General features: G+C 45.2%; 1 protein-coding gene across 1 annotated transcript in view; it reads left to right on the top strand.

The window, feature by feature from the left end:
• Nucleotides 1-24,149, top strand: part of ARID4A (AT-rich interaction domain 4A) — a 93,684-nt gene that overhangs the window by 10,687 nt on the left and 58,848 nt on the right. The window contains exons 6-9 of the mRNA XM_048485903.1: nt 14,519-14,598; nt 14,723-14,817; nt 16,155-16,287; nt 22,204-22,283. Of these exons, the coding sequence (XP_048341860.1) occupies nt 14,519-14,598; nt 14,723-14,817; nt 16,155-16,287; nt 22,204-22,283 (388 nt within the window). The remainder of the gene's footprint in view (nt 1-14,518; nt 14,599-14,722; nt 14,818-16,154; nt 16,288-22,203; nt 22,284-24,149) is intronic.

The raw sequence follows: 24,149 nt of genomic DNA, 5'->3' as shown, positions 1-24,149 counted from the left end.
AAAGAGATTCCACCTAAGCATCAGGAAAAACTTCCTGTTGACAGTGGACTGCACTACCTTGGAGTGTGGTGGAGTTTCCTCCTTTGGAGGTTGTAAAAGAGAGGCTGGATGACCATCCGTCAGGTGTGCTCACCAATACCCTGGAGGGCTGCTGCTGATTGTTTGTTTGTTTGTACCTTGCCCTTCTTCTCAGTGTGTGCTCAAAGTGGTTCGTCTCCATTTTATCCTCACAATAACCGCTCAAGGTACGTTGGGCTAAGAGTCTATGACTGCCCCTGAGCTCATCCCACAAACTCTTGTGGAGGGTAGAGATTTAAACCTACGTCCCTAGATCCTACTCTGAAATTAATCACTATAACCCATTCACTCTTAATGTTTATACTCATAGAATTCCCCCCTGAAAGAATTAGTGATTGCCATTCATTTTACCATGGAGAATAACCATACTGTATAAAATAGAATATTATGAAGGTTATCAACTTGATTTTCAATTAAAGAGCGTTTTTTTCCCCATTCATGAAAAGGATTTGTAATCTTAGAATGGAATCCAGGTTGTCGAAAGATAATTGCACAAATTTGGAACGACCCCCCCCCCCCATGGAACAATGGTTCATTATACGAGTTGCCTCATTCAAGTAGTTCCCTAAATATTTTGCAGATTTAATACTTGAGTAAATATTAATCTTGGGAACATTAAAACAACAACATAGTTCTAAGATTGTTTCCGGCAATACTCAAGGGCAAGATTAATTTGATCATCGAAGCCTGCAGTGTTGCATTAAGAAAGAGCAATCAAAATTGGTCAATAACCAGAAATTTGTTTTGCTGAACTTTGAGCGTGAGGCTGTGCAGAACTAAGATGCCGAAATCTACCTGTGTGGCTCCCTTGAGCCCAGCAAGGCTCCAAGAAACCTTTTGTACTTTGCCCTACTTCTGCTTGCTTGCAGGATGTATTGTGAAACGTTTGACAGGTAGTGAAAGACACCGAATTATCGCATGCCTCTGGAAATTTTGCTGGAGTGTGTGCATTTAGCAGGTGTCGGCAGGTGATAGAGTTCCAGCCACAGAGCTTTCTAGGTGGACTCGCTTCTCTTTCTTTTGTGTTGACATTGCTTCTCACTTGATCTCCAGATGTATATGCATAGGCTGTGGGTTCTGATGTGTTCAAGTGCATTATCTTATTTTTATTCCACTCTTTTTTCCAGAGGAGCTCAGGGTGGTACATATGGCACTCATTTTCTCCGCTTTATAACCGCAACAGCCCTGGTAGGTAGGTCAGGTTGAGAGGGAATGAATGGTCCGTAACCTCCCACTGGGCTTTGTGGTTGAACCGGGACTTGAACCTGGGTCTCTCAGCTTTAGTCTGAATTTAGCCATTGCACCACCCGGGCTCAATGTACTTGGGAATAGAATTTGAGTATTATGTATTGGTGGAGTAATAAGAGTTATTGATTTATACTGACAGCGGACTTGGTGTGGCTTTATTGTAGCTGAGATCTAGGGAGAAATAAATGCAATGCAGTCCATTTAAGAAAGAACATGCACTTGGTCTTCATATATTTGTTTGTATCTTTGGGACCCGGGGCAGTGTCCAATAACTTTGCACTTTGCAAATTGATCGTAACAGATATTGGTTTTGGCTGGGAAATGGGCATTGCATGATCCATGGGATTGTTTCTGTGAGCAGACTGCTTTCTCCTTCCCCCACCTTCCAATTGCAAGAGAGGCTGACCCTTGGCGTTTACTGCCTCAAGATGAGTTAGTGATCATTAGCTTTAAGAGAGAAGTAAGTACCCTCAAATATGGCTGGTTTGATTACGATCTTAATCTCTGGGTACCTGTTTCAACGAAGTTTGTGTTGTCTAGATAACAGAAATACATTTATTTACTTACTTTATATCCCACCTGTCTCCCCAGTGGAGGGACCCGAAAGTGGCTTAGGTTGTTCTGTTGCCATTTTGTCATCACAATATCCCATTGATGTAGTTGAACCTGAGAGTGTGTAACCAGAACAAGGTCGCTCAGCAAGCTTCTGTGGCTAAGTGGCGATCCAAACCTGGGTCTCCCAAATCCTGGTCTTGACATTCTTAACCATTCTGGCCAGCTCTCAAGAAATTAACACGTTCATGAGTGACAAACCTGTGAGTGGTTATTAGCCTTGACAGATGAGTGGTAAGCACCATATACAGATGCTGCGCGCCTCTCTGAATAATCGTGTACGGGGAAGCTTTCTGCGTCTTTCCTTTGAACTCTCGAAGGCATCTGGCTTACTGTTGGACACAAAATGGAAGAGCAGAGACTCATCGAGCTTGGCAAACCTTTTGTAACAATGCAGCGTGACACTCCACACACATTTTGAGGAGCTTTTCCTTGTGAACGTGGCTAAAACTGGGCTGATTTAGGGTCGTAAACGGGCATTTACTGCTACGTAAGTTGAAAAGCTGAAATCAATGAAACTTAACTTGCATTCGGTGGTTTTGGGATTGGAGGGATTAGAATCGTCCAGCATATCTTGACTATGACAAATTGTATTTTGGCCTTAGTAGAGATCTTAATACGGTAGGAGTTCCATATTAAAAAGCCATGTAGAGTTAAACCGCTGGTGGATCTACACAGGTTTGATCGTGACAAGTTGCTTGAGATTAAGAAGGCAATTAAACCTTTTGTGGCTTGTGCCGTGATCGTTCTCGCTTTCATTTGCCAGCCTTTCACTTGAGGCAAAAAGAAATGAAAGGGTAAAGGATACATGAACATACAGCAGAGGTCTGTAAGTGGGCATGTGCTCGAGGATGGAAAACAGGTTTTGTGTACAACTTGAGTGGAAGTGGCAGTGTGGCTCAGCATCTGTGGATGGGATAGTATCTCCATGAAGCTGTTGTGCCTAAGCTGAGGTGGGTTTCTTTCCCGGAGGAAGCAGGAAAACCACAAAGCAGCAAGGAATGAGCTATTGGCTACTTGGCTCTTTCAACACAGAAAGTTTTGGGCATGTGGCACCCACCTTTTGTTCTAAACCAAACCCCCAGCGTGGGACTTGAAGGAGTGAAGAGAAGAAGAGTTTGGATTTATATCTCCCCTTTATCTCCTGTAAGGAGACTCAAAGGGGCTTACAATCTCCCTTCCCTCCCCCCCCCCCACAACAAACACCCTGTGAAGTGAGTGGGGCTGAGAGAGCTCCAGAGAACTCTGACTAGCCCAAGGTCACCCAACTGGCATCTGTTGGAGTGCACAAGCTAATTGGTTCCCCAGATAATCCTCCACAGCTCAAGCGGCAGAGCAGGGAATCAAACCCGGTTCTCCAGGTTAGAATGCACCTGCTGTTAACCACTATACCACACTGGCATTGTGGTACACACAGACACCTTTCCTGGCATCCATCAGATGTTTTTTAAAAAATGGGTGTGTCTCATGCCCTGTATGGTTTCTGGTTGGCCATTAGAGATGCAATTAGCCATGCAGATTGAAATAACGTTTTAGTAGCAGCTGCCACCCCATTTTGTTCTCATACTTCTCTTTCCCTGGGTGTTCCTTAAATTATTCCTCGTTCCTTTTGTACTTAGGCTTCCTCCTGCAGCAGCCATTTTGTGGGTGTGGCCACCACCCTGTGTCAGAATTCCAAAGGTGCCCACAGACCCAAAACAGTTGGGGACCTGTGGACCAGGATCTGGCAGACGGGGTTCGAATCCCTGCTCTGACAGGGAAGCTGGAGCCAGTCATACACTCTCAGTCTCACCCACCTCATAGGGCAGAGGAGAATGATCTCAGCTGCTTTGGTATAAACGAAATTGGATGAATGAGGGAGAATTGCTGCGCCTTCCCTGGCAGCCTTTCAGGCCTGTTTTATTTCAGGCTGGCGTGCGTTGCTGTGCCTTAGGAATCCTGGTATGGCGGGGGAGTGGCTTATTGAGTCTACGTTGCCCCCCTGCAAATTTCAGTTACGACAGAGTGATATTGCAGGTGGCATTCAAAAGAGATGGATCTGCGATGATCAGTAGCCTGTGAGTCTCTCCGCCCAGGTCAGCTGCTGTATTTTGCCCGTTGATCCTGTACGCTTCCTTCAGCGCGACTCTGCCCTGTGCAGCTTTTTGGATTTTTGTTCTATTTGTTTATTTTTGGTGATACCAAATCAGTTTTGGGGAATCATTGATGCACTGGGACATAAGCAGCAAATGGATTAGGTCACGAACCCAGGCAATTACCCTGGTTCAGATGTCACTTCACCTATGAGCTTACTGAGTGTCCTTTGATCCCCAGCCCCTAGTGTCTGCAGTGCGTGGCTATTGCTGACCTACCTTTATGGCCAGATTGCCCCTGAGAACTCTAAAGCATAACAAAAGTGTGAAGTCTCAAGGTCAGCGTTGAATATGGGATATTTCTTTCCGGGGAGGCACTGCCAAATTCTGATGGGCTCAGGCAGCATTTGATGTAAGGAACCAAAACTGCGACAGTGTGTTCTGTCTATTATTCGAGGAACCTTGAATTGTGCGACTCCTTGGCGATCTACTGTTAAAGCAGCGCACCGAAAAGGTCACGCTTTGACTTTAAGTGGGCTGCGTGAGAAGTAGATTAGAGAGATTTGAAACAGCAAGGAATATTTAATGGACGGGAAAGAGTGGGAAGCGATACGGTGGAAGTGTTGATTTCTTTACAAAAAAGAGGTCATGTGCTTGTGTCTCCACTTTCATTACATTACTAATAAGATGGCGTTTGCTGCTGGAATAGAAAAGTTAATCTGACAAAATACGTCATTGCCACAAAATATTATTTTTTTACCAAGTTAATGGCAATGGTACGGTATGGGCCATTCATTGTGTTCTTTCTTTAAAAAAATGTTGATACTTACTGGAAAACATTATTTTCCTCAATAAAGTGTGGATAAACTGCCACTGGGAACAGGGATAATAATACAGCGTAGTTTTGATGGGTTCATATCCTGTGGATTCTCACAGTAGCTAATAGGAGGGGGGAGGAGGACATTGTATGGAAGTAATTAACTACCGATCACCTTGCTTCTGTAAGGTTGGAGCCAGAATTACATGGGAGGAAAGAGTTTGCTAGGACAGACATTTGACTCCTTCTACAGATGTGAAGGCCCAGAAAAATTCAGGAAGGGTTCCTACTTCCCCAGAGCCTTTTATCACTTTAGCTGGTGGAGAATTTGCGGGGTGCACTGCAGAAATATATTTTTCTTTTAGAAGTAATAAAATGCCATTTAAAGCAAGAATTTTCTTGCAGTGTACAACATGAAAACTTCTGAGGACGTTTAACACTTTTCCCGTGGAGAAACTGGGAAATAGTGGGGGGTAATGATTTTTTTTTCCTTTTAGAAGGAGTGGAATGAAAGATAAGGTTTTACTCAACATGCATAGCGTGAACCGTTTTTGCAGAATTTATAGTAGGATTGTTTTTGTTTAAGACTGTCTACAGTATCGGGTAATAATTCCTATATTATACAGCATTTTGGAGAATATATTTTGCTTACTGTAAATAATGTTGTAAAAGGGCAAAACTACTACAAGGCTATAGCTCAATGCTGACAAACTAAAGCCTCCAACTGGAGTGCAATAGCAGCAGATTTTTTTACTTTATATATTTCATTACAAACTTCAATGGAAATGTACACAAGTTTACAAGTATGTAACAAACCAGCCATCTATACAAGAACAAGCTAGCCGGAAATCTAAACTCAATGCCAACCTCGTAATGAAACTTCAAGGCTCATTAAACTGAATGGTACCAAGAAACACAACTTGTTACAATGAAATGGGATAATCAGAATAAATATATGCTATGACTTCAGTGATAGTGGGGTATGAGTTAAGTTCTTTCAGTGCTAAGGTTTCGCTTGGGCATCTAAATACACTGATATTCTTATCTGTTTTATTTTTATTTATTTACTTTATAATCTTTATAAATTTTATAATTTATAAACTTTATAATGTGCCTTTCTCACTGACACATGAGGCATGTTACAGGATAAATTAGTGTAGTCAGACAGCATAAGTCTGTATGGGAGTGATTTGTCCAAATAATACTTTCATTTACTACAGAATTTTTTCAACTTCAATTATGTTCTTCCTGCCTTCCAGATGGCAGAAATTAAGATACATAGAGTGTGTGACAGTTCACGACTCTCTAAGTATCGGGTATGTTGGTGATATTTCTTAGAGAAAAGTGAGACCTGTATATTTTAAAATCTCATAAATATGACTAATGATACAATTTTAGCACATTGCTAAATTAGTTATGAAGGATTCAATTTTTTTGTACAATGAGTAAAAGGTTTAGGTTTGATAGGAAAGAAAGTATTGAATACATTTCAGTTTTCTCCCCCCAAATTTAAATTTTTTCCCTTCACGGCTTCAGAAGTTCTGGAGGTTTTGCAGCCTCTCCCATGGTCCCCTTTGCTGTCCTGTGCTGAGGATTGGGAAAAGCCCCATGAATAAAACAGGGTGCAGTATAAAAAGAGAATTGGGATGAATCATTACTCCAGAGCGTGAGGAAGAAGGGTTGAAAAACTCCTCTCCCTTCCTGTAAGACTGGGGGTCACCCTTTAAAAGAACTGACTGGCAGTAGTTTTAACATGGACCAAGGAAGCTCTGCCTCATAAAATTAGCTGTGGCACCGATCTGCCTTCAGTTGTGATGAGGGCCTTGTGAGATTCAAAAAAGGATTAAAAGGAGGAGGAAGAAGAGGAGTTTGGATTGACATCCCCCCTTTCTCTCCTGTAAGGAGACTCAAAGGGGCTTATACAGTGGTGGGATCCAAAAATTTTAGTAACAGGTTCCCATGGTGATGGGATTCAAACTGTGGCATAGCGCCAATAGGGTTGGGCGGGGCACGACGGGGACGTGGCCGGGCATTCCTGGGCGGGGCTGTGGCAAGGACGCAGCCACTGCGCCGGTCCTTGGGCGGGAAACGAATGCACGCAGGCGCAGGCTGCCACTCACGCCGGTGCACCTCCTGCTAGACTGCTTCAAGTTCTGCGCGCTACTGCTGAGAAGAGGGGCGTAACGAAGGCAAAAATCACGTGGCAAAATTACCAATTAGTAACCCCCTCTTGGCACACACAAATAATTAGTAACCTACTCTCGGGAACCTGTGAGAACCTGCTGGATCCCACCTCTGGGCTTATCGTCTCCTTTCCCTTCCCCCCCCCCAAACAACCAACACCCTGTGAGGTGGGTGGGGCTGAAAGAGCTCCGAAGAACTGTGACTAGCCCAGCTGGCTTGTGTTGGAGTACACAAGCTAGTTCCCCGGATAAGCCTCCACAGCTCAAGTGGCAGAGCGGGAATCAAACCCGGTTCTCCAGATTAGAGTGCACCTGCTCTTAACCACTACACTGGTTCTGGAAAAGATGTATGGCTCTGAGTCATGTTTGTAAGTCGCCCTAAGCCTGTCCATGTGCAGGGATGGGCGGGGTATAAATCTAAGAAAATAAAGGAGCCATGATATTTCAATGAACAATCTGGGCTGAGAGGAAGAAAGCCTCCCATTCTCTGACATTTGGGAGCAATCAGGCTGATGCTTGTGGGCTTCCTGTGACATCTCTCTGGCTGGCACTGGGTGCAGGAGAGTGGATCTATGGAGCATTGGTCTGACTGCTCTTGTGGCTACTCTTGTATCCTTACACCGTTGTGCACACTGAAGAACCCCTGGAAGAAATGCTTTTGCTCAGCTCCTCCCACTCGCTCCAGTGCGCAGGCTGCTGGGCCAAAGGGGGAGGAAGGGAGGAGCTCCCGGCAGATGCTCCATCTGTTTTCCCAAGTTTGGGTCCCTTCTCAAATGGGTGGGCGGACAGGTCCTGTATGCATGGTACCTGCATCATTCTGGAATGTCTGCTTGGACATGGATATAAGCAAAGCTGTTGTGCACGTGCAGTGTGTGTGCATGGACCCTCAGGGCTGGTTCAGAGAACCAGTGGGGTGTAGTGGTTAAGAGCAGGTGGATTCTAATCTGGAAAACCGAGCTTGATTCCCCACTCCTCCGCCTGAGTGGCAGAGGCTTATCTGGGGAACCAGATGTGTTTCCGCACTCCTACCTTCCTGGTGAGTGACCTTGGGTTAGGGTTAGCAACTTAACCACAGGAGAAAAAGTTCCGTACAGTTCAAAGCCCTAAGCAGAGTCTCTGACAAATTTTTCGTTATCAAGTTGACTTTGGAAATGCCAGTGTTATCCTTCCATGCAAAGATTCAGCTTAAAAACGGTGTCGTATCCTGTGAACATTGTTGAATTCACTTTTGGAAATGCATACATTTTGACAGGTCCTTTATATGTTGTGCCATTGACCAAGAAGGGAGATCCTGCATTTGGGCTCAGTTGGTGGCTTGATGTTCATAACAGTGCAGTCATAAACAGAGTTTTGGTCTAAGCCCATTGGCTTCAATGGATTTAGAAAGGCATAACTCTGGTAAGGATGGCATTGTTGTAAATGTCTCTTGTTTTTCTTTTGTCCTCAGAGGCCTGAGCTTTCTTGTCTTTCTAATCTGGAAAAATGGTTCGACGAGGCCTTGACAGATTTTCTCTGGCTCTAGGAACCAAATCAAAAATTTACGAGCCAGACTCATGTTTCAGCATTCAGGGTTTTGTATTTTAATGGCCACATCTTCTAGTTATTGTTAACTCAAAACCTAATCCTCTCCTCTCTGCAATTTCTTATAATTGTGCTAAAGCCACGACAAAAGTCTAGTACTGTCTACATAAATTGTCGTTGTCATCACCACAACAAAACGCTTATCTGTAACCATAACCTTACTTCTCAATTTCTCACAATTGTATTATTGCGATAAAAAATGCATTCAGTGGAATAATGGAGGCAGTCCAGAAAGCAACCATTTCCATGATGTGAAGTTAACATATAAGTTAGCACTGATAAAAAAATTAATGGACATGCATTTTTGTGTCATATGACAAAAGATCTTGATGTGAAATAATGAGTAAGGGTTGTACTACCAAGGATCACTGAGAGACTCTACAATAAAGTAACTGCTGAAAATAATGGGGGCCACAGTGAAATTTCTATGTACCATGGCACCTTGGTGCCTGGGATTTGTCCAGCCCTAGACTGGAAAAACTAATTCTTACAACTGGTTGTTGAGGGTTTTCCGTGCTACGTGGTCGTGGTCAGACCATGGCCACACAGCCCAGAAAACCCTCAACAACCAGTTGAATCAGGCCGTGAAAGTCTTCGACAATACAAATTCTTACAACTTTTTAATTTTGAAATTAAATTGGCACATCTTACACACTCTACAGCATTTCTAAAATTCTATTGTGAAATGCTTACAAATGTGTGTCAATTAACCATCTTTCAGCCCTATTCTTTAGAGAACCATGTGAAGTCAGTGGGTTAGGGGAAACTAAATCTGCAGAAGATCAGCTGTTATACTCTGTCTCAGAAAAAGATGTTAGTACAGTGAGTTGAGATGCAGCAGTTGAGAAAATTGTATGCTTCTGCATTAGAATATAATCCCAAATGAATATGACAGTTATCATATGACAGTTTTACGCTCTGCCTTTTGTCAAAACCATAATTTTGTGCATTATTGAATATGGTATTTTGATACTTGCGCATTTATGCCAAAATGTTTTCTTACTTTCAATCAGATGGAGCGGAATCAGGGTTAGGTAGGCACTAGGTCCCCGGTGGAGCATTCTACAACAAAGAAGGTCTGGTGTGCTGAATTCTGTGGCAGAGGAAGATGCAACCCTACTACCGTCCTTTTCTGAGACAGAGTACAGCTTATAGCAGCAAAAATACCCAAGATGCTGTTTTGGTATGAAGGCATGTCAGTTCCAGGTTAGGGATTTGGGAGCAGCTTCCAGTTCACAAAATTAGGAGATCTGGTGTTCCTCAGTTACCTGCTTACATAAAAACATGAGTAGGAATCAGACCAGCAGGGAACGGCTGGTCCAGATTAAAATTTCAGCGTGCAAAGTGGCTTTGAGAGCCAGAAGTCGGCTGCCATCCCCGCAGAGGGGAATGAAAGCAGATTTAACACATCACTTGATTTGTTTTTCATTCTAACTAATCTGTTGCTTCTTTCTTATTTGACTCGGATGCTCACCAGCTTGAACTGTTGTCGGTGACACAGGGTTTCAGAGCCACCCATCCTCCTGCGCTAGCCACTGAGACTTTAATTAAACTGAAGAGATCATGCAGCTTTAAGATCCTCTGATGCATTTCCTCTGCCTCCAGGCAAGCAAATCCCACGTGGCAGCTGAACAGAAAGATTTTCCATCCTAGTTTAACCTTTAAGCCAATTGGGCTGCTACATCTTAGAAAGAGGAAGTACTTTCATGGTTACTCCTTCCATGGTTCTGAGTAGGTAGTTGTCTCGAGGTATGCAGGAAGTGTGAGGGAGGTTCTTGTGGACGGATTGTTTCTCTACTGCTGTTTTCACTGTCTGGAAATCAAGCTTTTGGCCTAGTATTCTTTATTTTTCCTTCCTCTGGATGTCGGAAGACTCCTCAGCTCATAATTTCCCCATCCCAGCAGATAGTTAAGGAGTTTGTGGCTAGAGATTTGGGCATTTTGAAAGGGGGAAAAAAATCAGTTTTAGGGACATTTCATGCAATTTGTCATCGCTGCTTTAACAATGTAAGTTCTGAACGATGCCCTTTGTTATATGCATTTGTAATCTTTGGCATATTTATGAAATTTAAAACTATAAATCCCTACTAGATGTTCCTTTTCCTACTATAGCACTAGCCTTGAATGCATAAAGCCTTGTTTTGAAAAAAGATTTAACTCAATTCAGTGTGTTTGTGTGTTCATGTTTATTTATTTATTTATTTATACTTTGGGCTTCTAGACCGCCCCATCCCCGAGGGGCTCTGGGCGGTGTACAGCAGATAATAAATACAATTTTAAAACATCATAAATAGGCTAAAACTTATAAAAGCAGCGAATGTTACTGTCCTCTTGGTAAACTCAGTCTGATGTTTTCTTACTTTTTTAAAGTCCAAGATTGGAGGGGTGGGGGCTGATTTTGCTTAAGGATGCATTTGGAAAGGAGCACAGGAAACTGAGAGTCTTAAGGAAAGAGGATGATTCGTAACATAAGGGGGAAAGGAAGGGTAGTGCCCTGACTTGGATGGCCCAGGCTAACCTGATCTCATCAGATTTCAGAAGTTAATCGTACCTGGCCCTGTTTATTATTTGGATGGGAAACCAAATAATGACCAAAGAAGTCAAAGGTTACTATGCAGAGGAAGACCAAGGCAAACCACCTCTGCTCATCTCTTCTTGCCTTGAAATCCCCAAGAAGGTTGCCATAAATTGGGGGGGAACACCCCCCCCCCCACACAAAGTGAATGCTAGACTTCCCCATCTGTAGCATTATAAGAGATGCAAGCTCCTTAGCTTAATGAGAAACATTCATGGCCCCATCCAAAGGGGAAGGGCCAAATCTGCCATTGGCAGTGGTGCGGGGCTGTGCCGGCAGAGGACTGAATTTGCCAGTGGGCAGTCGCTGCAGTCCTCCACAGCAATGGGATGTGATTCTGAACACCATGCCAGCACCCCCAGTCTGAGGGTGTGGCCAGGGGGTGGATGGGGGAGCTGACCAGCCGTTGCCTCTTTTGCACCTAATAAGGGCTTTCTGGAGGTGGGGATGCATTTTTGTGCTCGAGCCCCCCCCCCCCCCCCCCATGCCGCTGGTAAAAACCTCCTTGGGTTTGGTGGACCAGCATGGCTGTGTCACCAACGTTGGGTGCCCAAGCTTTTGGATGGGAAACATCTACATCTTGTGGAAGTGTCTGTAGTTTAGAATATGCAACCCAGCCCTGTTTTAAAAATGGTTCCGAGAATTTTCAGCTTTCCACAAAAATAGCCAAAGGCATTTGTTTAGGTCCTTATTGTCGTACTTTCCTCCGCAGCAGAGAGATTTCAGAAATACAGTTTAAATAAACAGGAAAAGTACAATAAAATGAGACAAAAGCTACATTGAAGAGAATGCCAGTAAATTACATTTTCATTCAAGTACATTGGTTTGGATGCTGTCTATCATTTCTGCTGGAGCACAGGGTGGGGATTGATTTTTCTGCATTTACACAAAAAACCTCTGATTCGTGTGTGTCCCCATCCCCCCAGCTGCCTCACCAAGGAGCAGCATTTCTTGGGAGTATTTTGGGTTTCTGCTGGGATGGAGAGTTGATAGCTTTACATCGATATTCTTTTCCATCAAGTCACTGTTGATTCATGGTGACCCCTTGAAGTTTGCAACCCAACAGATATTCAGTGATGGTTTGTCTTTGCCTGCGTCAGCGTAGCAACCCTGGGCTTCCTTGGTGGTCTCCCATCCAAATGCGAACCTGGGCTGACAGTGCTTCGTTTTTGAGATCTGATGAGATTAAGCTAGTTTAGGCTATCCAGGCCGCATCGTTATTCTAGACCAGCAGTGGCGAACCTATGGCATGAGTGCCAGAGGTGGCACTCAGAGCCCTTTCTGTGGGCACGCATGCACAGAGTTCATCATGTGGGGGGGGGCAGAAAATCACCCCCACACACACATCTATGCTGGCCTGGGCACAATCCTTTACCTGGGAGTAAGCTCGGTTGCTGGCAATGGGGCTTGCTTCGGAGTAAACCCTCCTAGGGTCGAGATTCACCTATTCGAAGTGTTACATGGTTGCTTCACCAAGCTTACTCCTGAGTAACGTGTGCCTTGGAGCCAACCGTTTTTTCTAATCTAAAACCTCAGTATTCAGGTTAAATTGCCATGTTGGCACTTTGCGATAAATAAGTGGGTTTGGGGTTGCAATTTGGGCACTTGGTCTCGAAAAGGTTTGCCATCACTGTTCTAGACAGGGTCAACATTGAAACTGTTGAGTTTCCATAGGTGTATTTTTGTCTTGCATACTTGATCCACTCAGGTGGTAAAATCTTTTGTTTTTTATTAGTCTGAGTTATGGTGAGAGAGAAATGTTTGTAGAACATATGTATATAGTCAACTGTTGGAATGTAGAATTTCATTACCTTCAAAGATGGTTATTTGAGGCCACCATGAACTGATTAGAGTCTGTGCTAATATTTATCCCGATCATGTTGCCAACCGCTTGCCCGGTGCCAACTTTTCTCATGACTACTGCTCCCTTCTCAAGAAAAAATGTCTTGGAAATCTTTCAGAAACGAGAGAGTTGTCAGTAATCCTTTGGCACCCTCAAGGAGAGCCACAGTTTCAAACCACAGTTGAGCAGGAAAAGCAGATCCATCTTCTGCAGCTTGGTCCAATTGCACAGATTTCAAAAAACAAGCTTGTGACTCTTCCAACCCACTAATCATGGCTGTATAGGCAGGGCCCATTTCAAATGCAGAGAGTGCCGATTGTGATCCAGGAATGTTGACTGACAGCCCATGAACCAGACCACAACCTCTAGTGCATCTTAATCTAGCTTCAGCAGGCCCTGCCAGACTGTAATTGAGATGCTGTTAAAGGTCCTACCACTAGAACCCTCCAGAGCAGTGATACTCACACTGCAGTTCTTGAAGATGCCCCAGCCAAAAGAGCCATATTTACCTCTGTCCCTTGCATGAGCCCTGCAGCTCAGGGAGCCTTGGAGACTACCTGTCCTTCTGGCGATGGCTGTTTCTAGGTGGGAACCACTTGCCAACCCGAGCCCTGCCAGGTGAGGACCTTGCTGGCTTCCTGAAACGTAGGGGGTTGGATGTGATAACAATGCTCAGAGATCACATGTGTTTCTCAAGCCACTGAGTGAGTATCTTGTCGAAGGCTTTCACGGCCGGAATCACTGGGGTGCTGTGTAGTTTCCGGGCTGTATGGCAGTGTTCTAGCAGCATTCTCTCCTGACATTTCGCCTACATCTGTGGCTGGCAGCTTCAGATGATCCTCTGAAGATGCCAGCCACAGATGCAGGCGAAACATCAGGAGAGAATGGTGCTGGAACACGGCCATACAGCCCGGAAACCACACAGCACCCCTGAGTGAGTATCACTGCCCTGGAGTCTTTGTGTCTTTCATACTCGTTGTATTGTATTGAAGTCTGATGCCCTTTCTGACAGGACAACGGGACTGTACCATTTTGGCTCCTAAGGAAGTCTTTCAGAAGCTCATGCATTTCTAAGGCGCAAGCAAACATACTCTGTACGTGTGAGGCTTTTTTTCCCTGGGTGATGTTTTTCATAAGTGGACCGATGCCAATAGCTAATTACTCGTGGTCTTTTTAAAAAAAAAATGACATTGGCAGGCGATGCCTCTGCAAAAAAGTTCCTTTGTCCCAAGCAGGAGTGTTCTGCCAGAAGCAAAAACGCGCAGGGAATAAAATGTGACCAGGGCAGTGGGTGACAGAATTACTTTGAACCCCACGTGCCGGAATGTTTTGACATTGCTCTGTTCTGCCACTTTCGAAGTTTAGTGGGTAAACAAATGGAATGTGCCTCTTTAAAGGAATCCCGTTTCTAATGTGAATGAGTTGTGGATCAGGCGTGCCACTTGGCTGCCTTTATAAACATTAATGCTCGCATTTGGTGTGTAACGTTTGTCGTCTGGCTCTGCTTAGTTTTCGACGATGGTGACGAGAGAACGCTAAGACGGACATCGCTGTGCTTGAAAGGAGAGAGGCATTTTGCAGAAAGCGAGGTAGGGCTGGGAAACGCCTTAAAACAGTATTATTATTGCTGTAGTTTTTCTTCTGGGACTGGAAAAGTAGTGATCTCTCTCTCTCTGTCTCTCTCTCCCCCCCCCCCCAAAAAAAAAAACAAAGACACTTGATCAGCTGCCACTAACAAACCCAGAGCACTTTGGAACACCAGTGATTGGGAAGAAATCCAACAGAGGAAGGAGATCCTCTCTTCCTGTGTGAGTGTTTTTGACACTATATTTGCTTTCCGTATTACTGAACTTCTCAGGCTGAAGGGACTTCACCTTGTGTCGATACAAGGCAGGCCGATCTTGCCCCGGATTTCTCATTGAGTGCTTTTCATTTTCACGAGAAGCTTTTCAGTGGAGTGTGGGTGGGGTGGTGGAACTTGGAACTTTTCAGCTCAGAAAAGAGACCACTCAGATGGAATATAATAGAGGTTTATAAAATGATGTGTGGGGTGGAGGGGGGGGGCAGAGCAGGGAATCAAACCCGATTCTCCAGATTAGAATGCACCTGCTCTTAACCACTACATCACACTGGCTCCTAAACTGATGCATCCCCTTTCTTACCGTTCTCATTTGTGCTGTTAAAAGTTCTAGACTGGGAGGCTCTGTCCTGGAAAGCACAATGTGTTTTATCACGGAGCAAAAGTTTTTAGCCCTTACCTGGGGGGAGATGGCAGAGGACAGGGCTTTAAGGCGCTGCAGAGACCTCCGCTGTTTTCTCTGATGGGTGAAAGCAGAATGAACTTAGAAGCGTATGGAAATTTTCGTAACAGCCCATGATTTCCCCAGGAGCAGCGTGGAGCTTCTCTGGAGGGACATCTTTTTTTTTTCTTTTAGGGACAGAGTACACACAGCCTTTGCTTGGCACGAGGCTTCATAATTAAAAAGCAGGAAGCTGCTTGTGAGCAGTGAATGGGCTGAGATGAGAAAGGGAGAAAGACAGAGACTGGCAGAGTAAGAATTGGTAGGAGATGAGGTGGTCCCGTTGGGGCAGAGAAGTTCTAGCCTTGAGAGCTCCTCACAGAAGAAGAAGAAGAGTTTGGATTTATATCCCTCCTTTCTCTCCTGCAGGAGACTCAAAGGGTCTTACAATCTCCTTGCCCTTCCCCCCTCACAACAAACACCCTAGGAGGTGGGTGGGGCTGAGAGAGCTCTGAAGAACTGTGACTAGCCCAAGGTCACCCAGCTGGTATGTGTGGGAGTGCACAGGCTAATCTGAATTCCCCAGATAAGCCTCCACAGCTCAGGTGGCAGAGCAGGGAATCAACCCAGTTCCTCCAGATTAGAATGCACCTGGTCTTAACCACTATGCCACTGTTGCTCCTTCTTCCTTGCGTGCATCAAAGTCCTTTAGTGAGCTGCATTTGGCTTTGTTTAAAGCCCTCCTCTCCCCTCCCCCCCCCCCACAAAAAACCTTGACAGTTGTACAGGACCATATTCCTGACATCTTGAGCCCCATATTACAGTACTGGCAGTAAAGCTACATTCTGTCTGGCTGTTATCTCTACGCTCAGGCTGCCTAAATCACTGTGTGCTTAATCCTCTAGTAATGAAGATGAAAAAGAAGAGGAAAGTAGCGAAGAGGAGGACGACGATAAGAGGCGCCTTAACGATGAGTTGCTCGGCAAGGTTGTCAGCGTGGCATCCGGCCCTGACAAGGCAGACTGGTATCCAGCTTTGGTAAGTAAGAAATATTTAGGTCTCTTGTAACGGAGCATGCGTGCACACACACAATCGTTTTCGGAGGAGAAGAGTCCCTGGGACTCGATTGGGACGGTTCTTCTTCTCGGGATAAGAACTGGGCTCGGCACGGCTTTGAGCTTTCTTTAACAGTTCTCAAAAATGCTCCACCCACATTTGCAAGTTCTTTTATTTATTTATTTGCTTTAAAACCCTGCTCTCGGAGCGGCTTACAACATATTTATATGATAAAACAATATACAGTGGAACCTCGGTTTGCATTGGTAATCCGTGCGAAAAGAACCGATGAAAACCGAAACCGATGAAAACCGAGGCAAACTTTTCCATAGGAATCAATGTAAGTCCAATTAATCTGTTCTAAGCACTCCAAAAAACATACCAAAAACACATTTTTTGGTGAATAAACATAGTGTTTAATGCTGAAAACAGTAGCAAACAATAACACTAGGACCAGTTTCAGAGCCAGTGGACCAATGTCGCACCAGAAAGCTGACCCAAGAGGTCTGTTTCTGATGCCTCTTTAAGATTTGTCTGAAATGGGGCAAGACATTGTCATTAAACAAGTTGCAGACACGGCCTGCAACAGCTTTGTCCAGGTGATTTTTCTCCACAAACCCCTGCACCTTACTGCAAATCGATGAAAACCAAGGCAAATTGATGAAAATCGAGACAAATTTTTTATTGAAAAAATCGATGAAAACCGAAACTGATGAAAACCGAAGGCAATGAAAACCGAGGTTCCACTGTATAAACAATCGAATGAATGAATGAATATAAATGTCATATGTAATAGTAGCACGTCAATACATAATCCAGTAAAACTACACACAGATGGCACTGGAACTTAACCATGTATTGGACAGTTCACCCCCCCTCTCCCAGGCAATTTGATAAAAGAAAGAGGGAAGGGGAGAAGAGAGGCCAAGCAAGTTGGACATTTTGCTCCCCATTGTTGTCTTCTGTCAGCCTAGTGGAAGAGAAAAACAGAAAAATAACTGGAGGGTATTTTAAAAGGAATATACTGGTTTTCTTCAGGGAAATAACCTTTTTTCTTTGCATCGTCGAGTTACTTGTATCCATTCCCTTCCAGCTCAGAGGCAAATTCTACTATCTCACCACCTCCAGTATTAAAAACCTGTCTGTTACTTCATTCGTACCTGCTGAAATTTTTGTCTGAATCTCCCCTGTGGCTGCGGATGTCCCATCCTCAGGATGTTATGTTCTAGTTCTTGCTTCTGTATCTCCCAAAGCACATGCCAAATACTTAAAATAAATAAAAACCTCTGGGCTGGTAGGCCCGTACAATTGAGTTGGCTTTTAGGGAAGCCTGAGGTGTTCCAAACTGGGAGACACCCAGTGGCCTTGTGAAATGGCTTTTATTGCAGGCACCTACAATTCTACGGTGGGTCAGTTTGTTTTTTCAACTTGTGAACAATATGAATCATCTACAGCATGTAGCAGATGTGCTTAAATAAGTTGTCAGGCAAGATGGCCAGGGTGGCTATTTCAAACTCATGCATTCTTGTGAGTGAATAGCTAGGGTTTGAGTCCAGTAGCACCTGTTCTACTGCAGAGCAGCATGACTATCCTATAGAACAGTGGTGGCGAACCTATGGCTCGGGTGCCAGAGGTGGCACTCAGAGCCCTGTCTGTGGGTACGCGCGCACAGAGTTCGTCATGTGCAGGGGAAACCGACCCCCCCCCCACACACACACACATCTAGGCTGGCCTGGGCTGCTGGACTTGATGTGTGTGCACCTCAGCGAGCAGGGAGGCTGGCAGGCCTGGTGCCTGTGGTCCAGGTGGCTCCTGCCGGGGGGGGGGGGGGCAGAGGCAGCAAAGATGCTAGAGAGGCGCAGAGCGGCGCATGTGGGACTTGCTGGAGGCTACAGCAGGCTGGCCCCTGCTCGAGGGGGGTATTCAGGTTAAATTGCCGCGTTGGCACTTTGCGATAAAGAAGTGGGTTTTGGGTTGCGATTTGGGCACTCGGTCTCGAAAAGGTTCGCCATCACTGCTGTAGAACTACCCTTGAAGGAAGGTATTTTATTTAATAGCTTAGCACTTCGTATTTTTAAATTTTTGTTTTTGTGTCCATTATAAGCTGTCCTGAAATTTTTAGAAGTAAAACCCAGGAGGCTTTGAAAAAAAACCCACAATGAATAATTAATGTTAGCCCTTTAACAGTTGAGACCTCAGTTTGCAATGAAATAGAAATTCTCAAGGGCATGATCTGAAATGTACCGGTTCAGTCCCACACACTCTTGGTACTGTACAATTAAATTCGCTTTAAGACACGAGACTGAATTAGGACATTTTGTTTGGCGCTGCGTTCCCAGGCAAGCATGCTAAGCAAGATCATTTTCTTGACTGTGCAAAGCTACCCCAGGATAAGCCCACTGGTTTCCATTTTAACCCTTTTAATGGGGTAGTAAATACAACTGGAACTTAGGTGAAAAAAAATTAAACGGTCAGGTTTACAATCTTAGGCTAGGACAGGTGATCTTAGGCTAGTCACAGTTCGTCAGAGCTCTCTCTCAGCCCCACCTACCTCACAGTGGATAAGAGCAACAGACTTTAATCTGGCGAACTGGGATTCCCCACTTCTACACATAAAGCCTGCTGGGTGATCTTGGGCCAGTCAAAGTTCTCTCAGAACTCTTTGAGCCCATGCATCTCCTAACTCAGTGATAGCGAACGTTTCCGAGACCGAGTGCCCAAATTGCAACCCAAAACCCACTCATTTATCGCAAAGTGCCAACACGGCAATTTAACCTGAATACTAAGGTCTTAATTTAGAAAAAACGGCTGGAGTAAGCTTGGTGGCAGTCGATGGCTTTGCTTTGAAGCAACCGTGCAACTCTTCCAAGGGGTGAATCACGACCCTAGGAGGGTTTACTCAGAAGCAAGCCCCATTGCCAGCAACCGAGCTTACTCCCAGGTAAAGGATCGCGCTTTAGTTCTTTGCATGAAAATCAGTGGGGTTTAACAGCGCTTAACAGGGTTACCTACGCTGCTTCCCCAAAACTAAGGTTTAATGCTAATAATCGAGCCCAGTGGCCCAGGCCAGCGTAGATGTGTGTGTGGGGGGGGAGACTCTGTGTGTGCCCACGCAAAGGGCTCTGAGTGCCACCTCTGGCACCCGTGCCATAGGTTCGCCACCACTGTCTTAACTCTTTCAGCCCTCACACAGCCCACTCATTGTGGGGAGGGGGAGGGAGACAATTCTAAGCCGTCTTGAGACTCCTTAAAGATAGAGAAAAGCAGGGCATAAAAACCCACTCTTCTTCTAAAAATCCCATTTTTAATTTTCTAAACAGGTTTTTAACTGTCTTGGGGATTTCCTTTCATGTTCCTACCTCAGTCTTTGAGGCTCACTGAGGGTCGCTGATGCTATCTGCATCCAGCTTTGAAGGCACACATTCTCAGTGGTTGCTCACCCTTCCCCAATCCTAAGTTATAAAGCTTCCCCTGGTTCAAGATTTCCAAAGTCCAGGCCTGAGAAACTTCCTTAGGTGATGCGAGACCATCTGCTTGGCTAGGGAAGCGGCAGTCTTCAAGCAGTGGCTGGACAAGCACTTGTCAGGCTGATGTGAGTTGGAGTGAATGGCCTCTTTGAATCCTTCCAGCTCCATGATTTTAAGAAGTTGCCTTACCCTGAATCAGCCTATTGCTCCATCAAGATCAGTGTTGTCGGATTGGGCTGGCAGCAGCCTGCCAGAGTTTCAGGCAGAGATCTTTCTCATCACCTACTGCCTGGTCCCTTCCAGGGGTTGAACCTGGGATCTTCCAGCTGTTAAGCAGGTGCTCTGCCACTGAGCCACAGCCCCTCTCGACTGGGCATGGAGCTCGCTGTAGTCCCCTTTGGACTAAGGCCTGGTGGGTAGTGGTTAAGAGCAGGTGCACTCTAATCTGGAGAACCGGGTTTGAGTCCCCGCTCTCCCATTTGAGCTGTAGAGGCTTATCTGGTGAGCTAGATTAGCTTGTGCACTCCCAACACATGCCAGCTGGGTGATCTTAGGCTAGTCACAGTTCTTCAGAGCTCTCAGCCCCACCTACCTCACAGGGTGTTTGTTGTGAGGGGGGGAGGGAAAGGAGTTTGTAAGCCCCTTTGAGTTTCCTTACAGGAGAGAAGGGGGGGATATAAATCCAACTCTTCTTAGGAGGATACACAGGATTGTTAACATCGCCGCTAGCCTCAGCAGTTCCTGCAGATTCTTCTAGTATAAATTGCCCAAGGTGGTAGAAAGAGCAGGAAAAGGGAGGTTTTGGATGTGGTTAGAAGGTGCAGGGTACAGTTTCAAGGAATTGTGCCTTGTGAAAGGAGGTTTGTGCGTGGCTTTAAAAGCAACGGAGTATATGGGGGAGGCTGCAGCAGGCAGTTGAGCTTAGTAATTCCCACTCAAAGCTTGTGTGAATGCAGCTCCCATTCTGTAACTAAGCGTTGCTCAGCATAATGTTACATCAGCAACGTAGAATAGCTTCTATCAAAACTCTGCACGCGGAAGATCTGTTCTCCCCCACCCCACCCCCAGCAGCCTCAAATATCCTCTGAAATGCCCCAGAAGTAAAATGGGGTCAGCTGCAAAAAGGAGGAATTGCTTTCCTTTTGCATATCTGCATTTTCTCAGTGAGGTTCACCCCCGTGTGATGTTAGTACACATCCATAGCTCAGTGCTGGCAGAAGAGCAGTGGGGAAGAAAATTGAGATTAAGAATCGTCTTTCAGAGTGTTGAACATGCTTTTGCAACTCTTAGAACAGTGGTGGCGAACCTATAGCACGGGTGCCAGAGGTGGCACTCAGAGCCCTCTCTGTGGGCACGCACAAACAGAGCCCCCCCCACATCTAGGTTGGCCTGGGCTGCTGGGCTTGATCATTAGCATTAAACTTAAGACCTAGTTTTGGGGAAGCAGTGTAGATAACCCTGTTAAGTGCTGTTAAACCCCACTGATTTTCATGTGAAGAACTAAAGCGTGATCCTTTACCTGGGAGTAAGCTCTGTTGCTGGCAATGGGGCTTGCGTCTGAGTAAACCCTCCTAGGGTCGTGATTCACCCCTTGGAAGAGTTGCACAGTTGCTTCAAAGCAAAGCCACCAACTACCACCAAGCTTACTCCCGAGTAACGCACTGACTACCACCAAGCTTACTCCTGAGTAACGCACTCGGAGTCAGCCATTTTTTCTAAACTAAAACCTTAGTATTCAGGTTAAATTGCCGTGTTGGCACTTTGCGATAAATAAGTGGGTTTTGGGTTGCGATTTGGGCACTCAGTCTAGCAAAGTATAACTGTCTTAAGAAGATTTATTTCTCCAGTTCATCAGACCTTTTAATGTCTGTTGACTTCTGAACTCAAGACACAGATTCTTCATCTTTCAAAGTTTGACACTCTTACACTTTGGCAACAGCGGGGTTGGAAATACCTGCAAATAAGTCACTCGGTAATTCAGTGGCTGTGCTTTTTGAAGTCTGATTTTAGACTTGGGCTCCAGTTGTTTTCATGATAAAAACCTTCTCAGTCGCCTCAAAGTTGCAGGAGTACACATGATGCATGAATAGCTTATGACCATATTCAGATGGCATTACAAAAGTGAGTCTTAGTACTCCCTGGGCTCTCACACTCTCCCCTGCCCTCCTGACTACACACCACTGGGATATTGAAGCTTGCCTGATTCCTGGAAAAAAAATCACAAAATGTCATTGCATTTAATCAGATGTCACAGGGAACGGGTTTTGATGGGGGAGCTAGGAACTGGGTGATGTCTAAACCGCATGGAAAGAGTTGCACGCAAGCTGAAGGACTTTCCATAAAACAGGTGGAAACGCTGATTTATGAAATCTAACTTCTTTCAGTTGGGAACTCATCAACGAATCCTCAGTCTGGTGTTTTGAAATTTCAGGTCTTGTCCCCCAGCTGCAGCGACGAGATAGCCGTGAAGAAGGACCAGTGTTTAGTTCGCTCTTTTGCGGATTCCAAATTGTGAGTAAAAAAACAAACCCAAACAAGTTTTGGCCTTCCATCCTGTGGCCATTTCTGAGTTTTGGGGGTGGGTTCCAAAGAAGTCACGTAATCAACTGTTTGACTAACAAACAAAAGCAAAAACACATCGTTAAACTGTCGAAGCTCTTTCACAGCCGGATTCACCTGGTTCTGGTGGGTTTTCCGGGCTGTGTGGCCGTGGTTTGGTGGATCTTGTTCCTAATGTTTCGCCTGCATCTGTGGCTGGCATCTTCAGAGGTGTATCACAGAGGGAAGTCTGTTACACACTTCCCTCTGTGATACACCTCTGAAGACACCAGCCACAGATGCAGGTGAAACATTAGGAACAAGATACACCACTTCCATCTGTGATAAACCTCTGAAGATGCCAGCCACAGATGCAGGCGAAATGTTAGGAACAATATCCATCAGACCACGGCCACACAGCCCGGAAAACCCACCAGAACCACACTGTTAAACAAATTCCCTTTAAAGCTTTCAGACCTGGTTCCAAAGCCATAAGGCTTCCTAGCATGTTCACACTGCTGAGATTTAATGCAAGGAAAACATCCTGCACAGATCGAAGATGTCGCTCTCACTATAAACTGACCCTGACCTGGAAGACTCAGCTAGCCTGATCTTGTCAGATCTCAGAAGTTATGTAGGGTCGGCATTTGTTAGTGTTTGGAAGACCCCCTCGAAAAAGTCCAGTGTTGTTCTGCAGAAGCAGGGATGGCCTCTGATCATCACTTACCACAAATTAGCTGTGACCAGATGACACTTTTACACACAGAGGTACTTCTCACCTGGATAGCTCTCACTGTCCTGATCTCATCCAATCTTGGCAGTTCAGCAAGGTTGGCCTTGGTCAGTATGAGGGGGACCATCAAGCAAGTCCAGGATCACTACACAGAAGCAGGCAGTGACAAACCACCTCTGAACATCTCTTGCCTTGAAAACCCTTCCGGGCGACCACAAATAAAGGGTGATTTGGCCGCACTTTCTACCACGGCCAAACTTACCAGAAGACTTTGGTGGTAACAAAAAAGGGTCAACACCACAAGAAGTGCATTTTCAAGCACAGATTGTGGCTTCAACAGCATTAATGTTGCAGCCAATATTTACTTACTAGCATGGATGTAGGATAAATGAAAGGGGGGGATGAAACAATACCCCAATTGGTTATGATCTTTATTGCTCCCATCTTAAAGCTGGAATGTTATAGAGGGGAGAGCTCTTCTTAAACTGTTAAAAAACATTCTCCCTTTGCTCCTGGCATTCAAAACTGCCTCCTGCTGAAACTGTCTAGGCCACAGGTGTCAAACTTGCAGCCCTCCAGATGTTATGGACTACAGTTCCCATCATCCACTGCCAGCATCATGCTGGCAGGGGATGATGGGAACTGTAGTCCATAACATCTGGAGGGCCGCGAGTTTGACCCCTATGGTGCAGGCTGAGGTCTAGACTCACCAAGACATGAGAAGATATTTTACATGTGTATCTCATTTTTCCTTCCCCTTGTTTTGTGTGTTTTAGCACACATCACTGGCTTTCATGCTGAGAGCAAGTTCTTATTCGGCAATCAATCACTTTTCTTGATGAGTCTACCATAAAGAGAGCCAGTGTGGTGTAGTGGTTAAGAGCTGATGGACTGTAATCTGGAGAACCAGGTTTGAATCCCTGCTCCTCCACATGAGGTTTGTTTCCCTGCTGTTACCCATGAAGCCTGTGGGTGACCTTGGGCCAGTCACAGATCTCTCTTCAAACTCTCTCAGCCCCACCTACCTCACAAGGTGTGTGTCGTGGGGAGAGGAAGGGAAGGAGTTTGTAAGCAACTTTGAGTCTCCTTACAGGAGAGAAAGACAT

Source organism: Sphaerodactylus townsendi, linkage group LG02 (genome assembly GCF_021028975.2).
Source record: "Sphaerodactylus townsendi isolate TG3544 linkage group LG02, MPM_Stown_v2.3, whole genome shotgun sequence".
Lineage (NCBI taxonomy): Eukaryota > Metazoa > Chordata > Lepidosauria > Squamata > Sphaerodactylidae > Sphaerodactylus > Sphaerodactylus townsendi.
The sequence above is the reverse complement of the archived record's forward strand: the minus strand, read 5'-3'. Positions and strand labels throughout refer to the sequence as shown.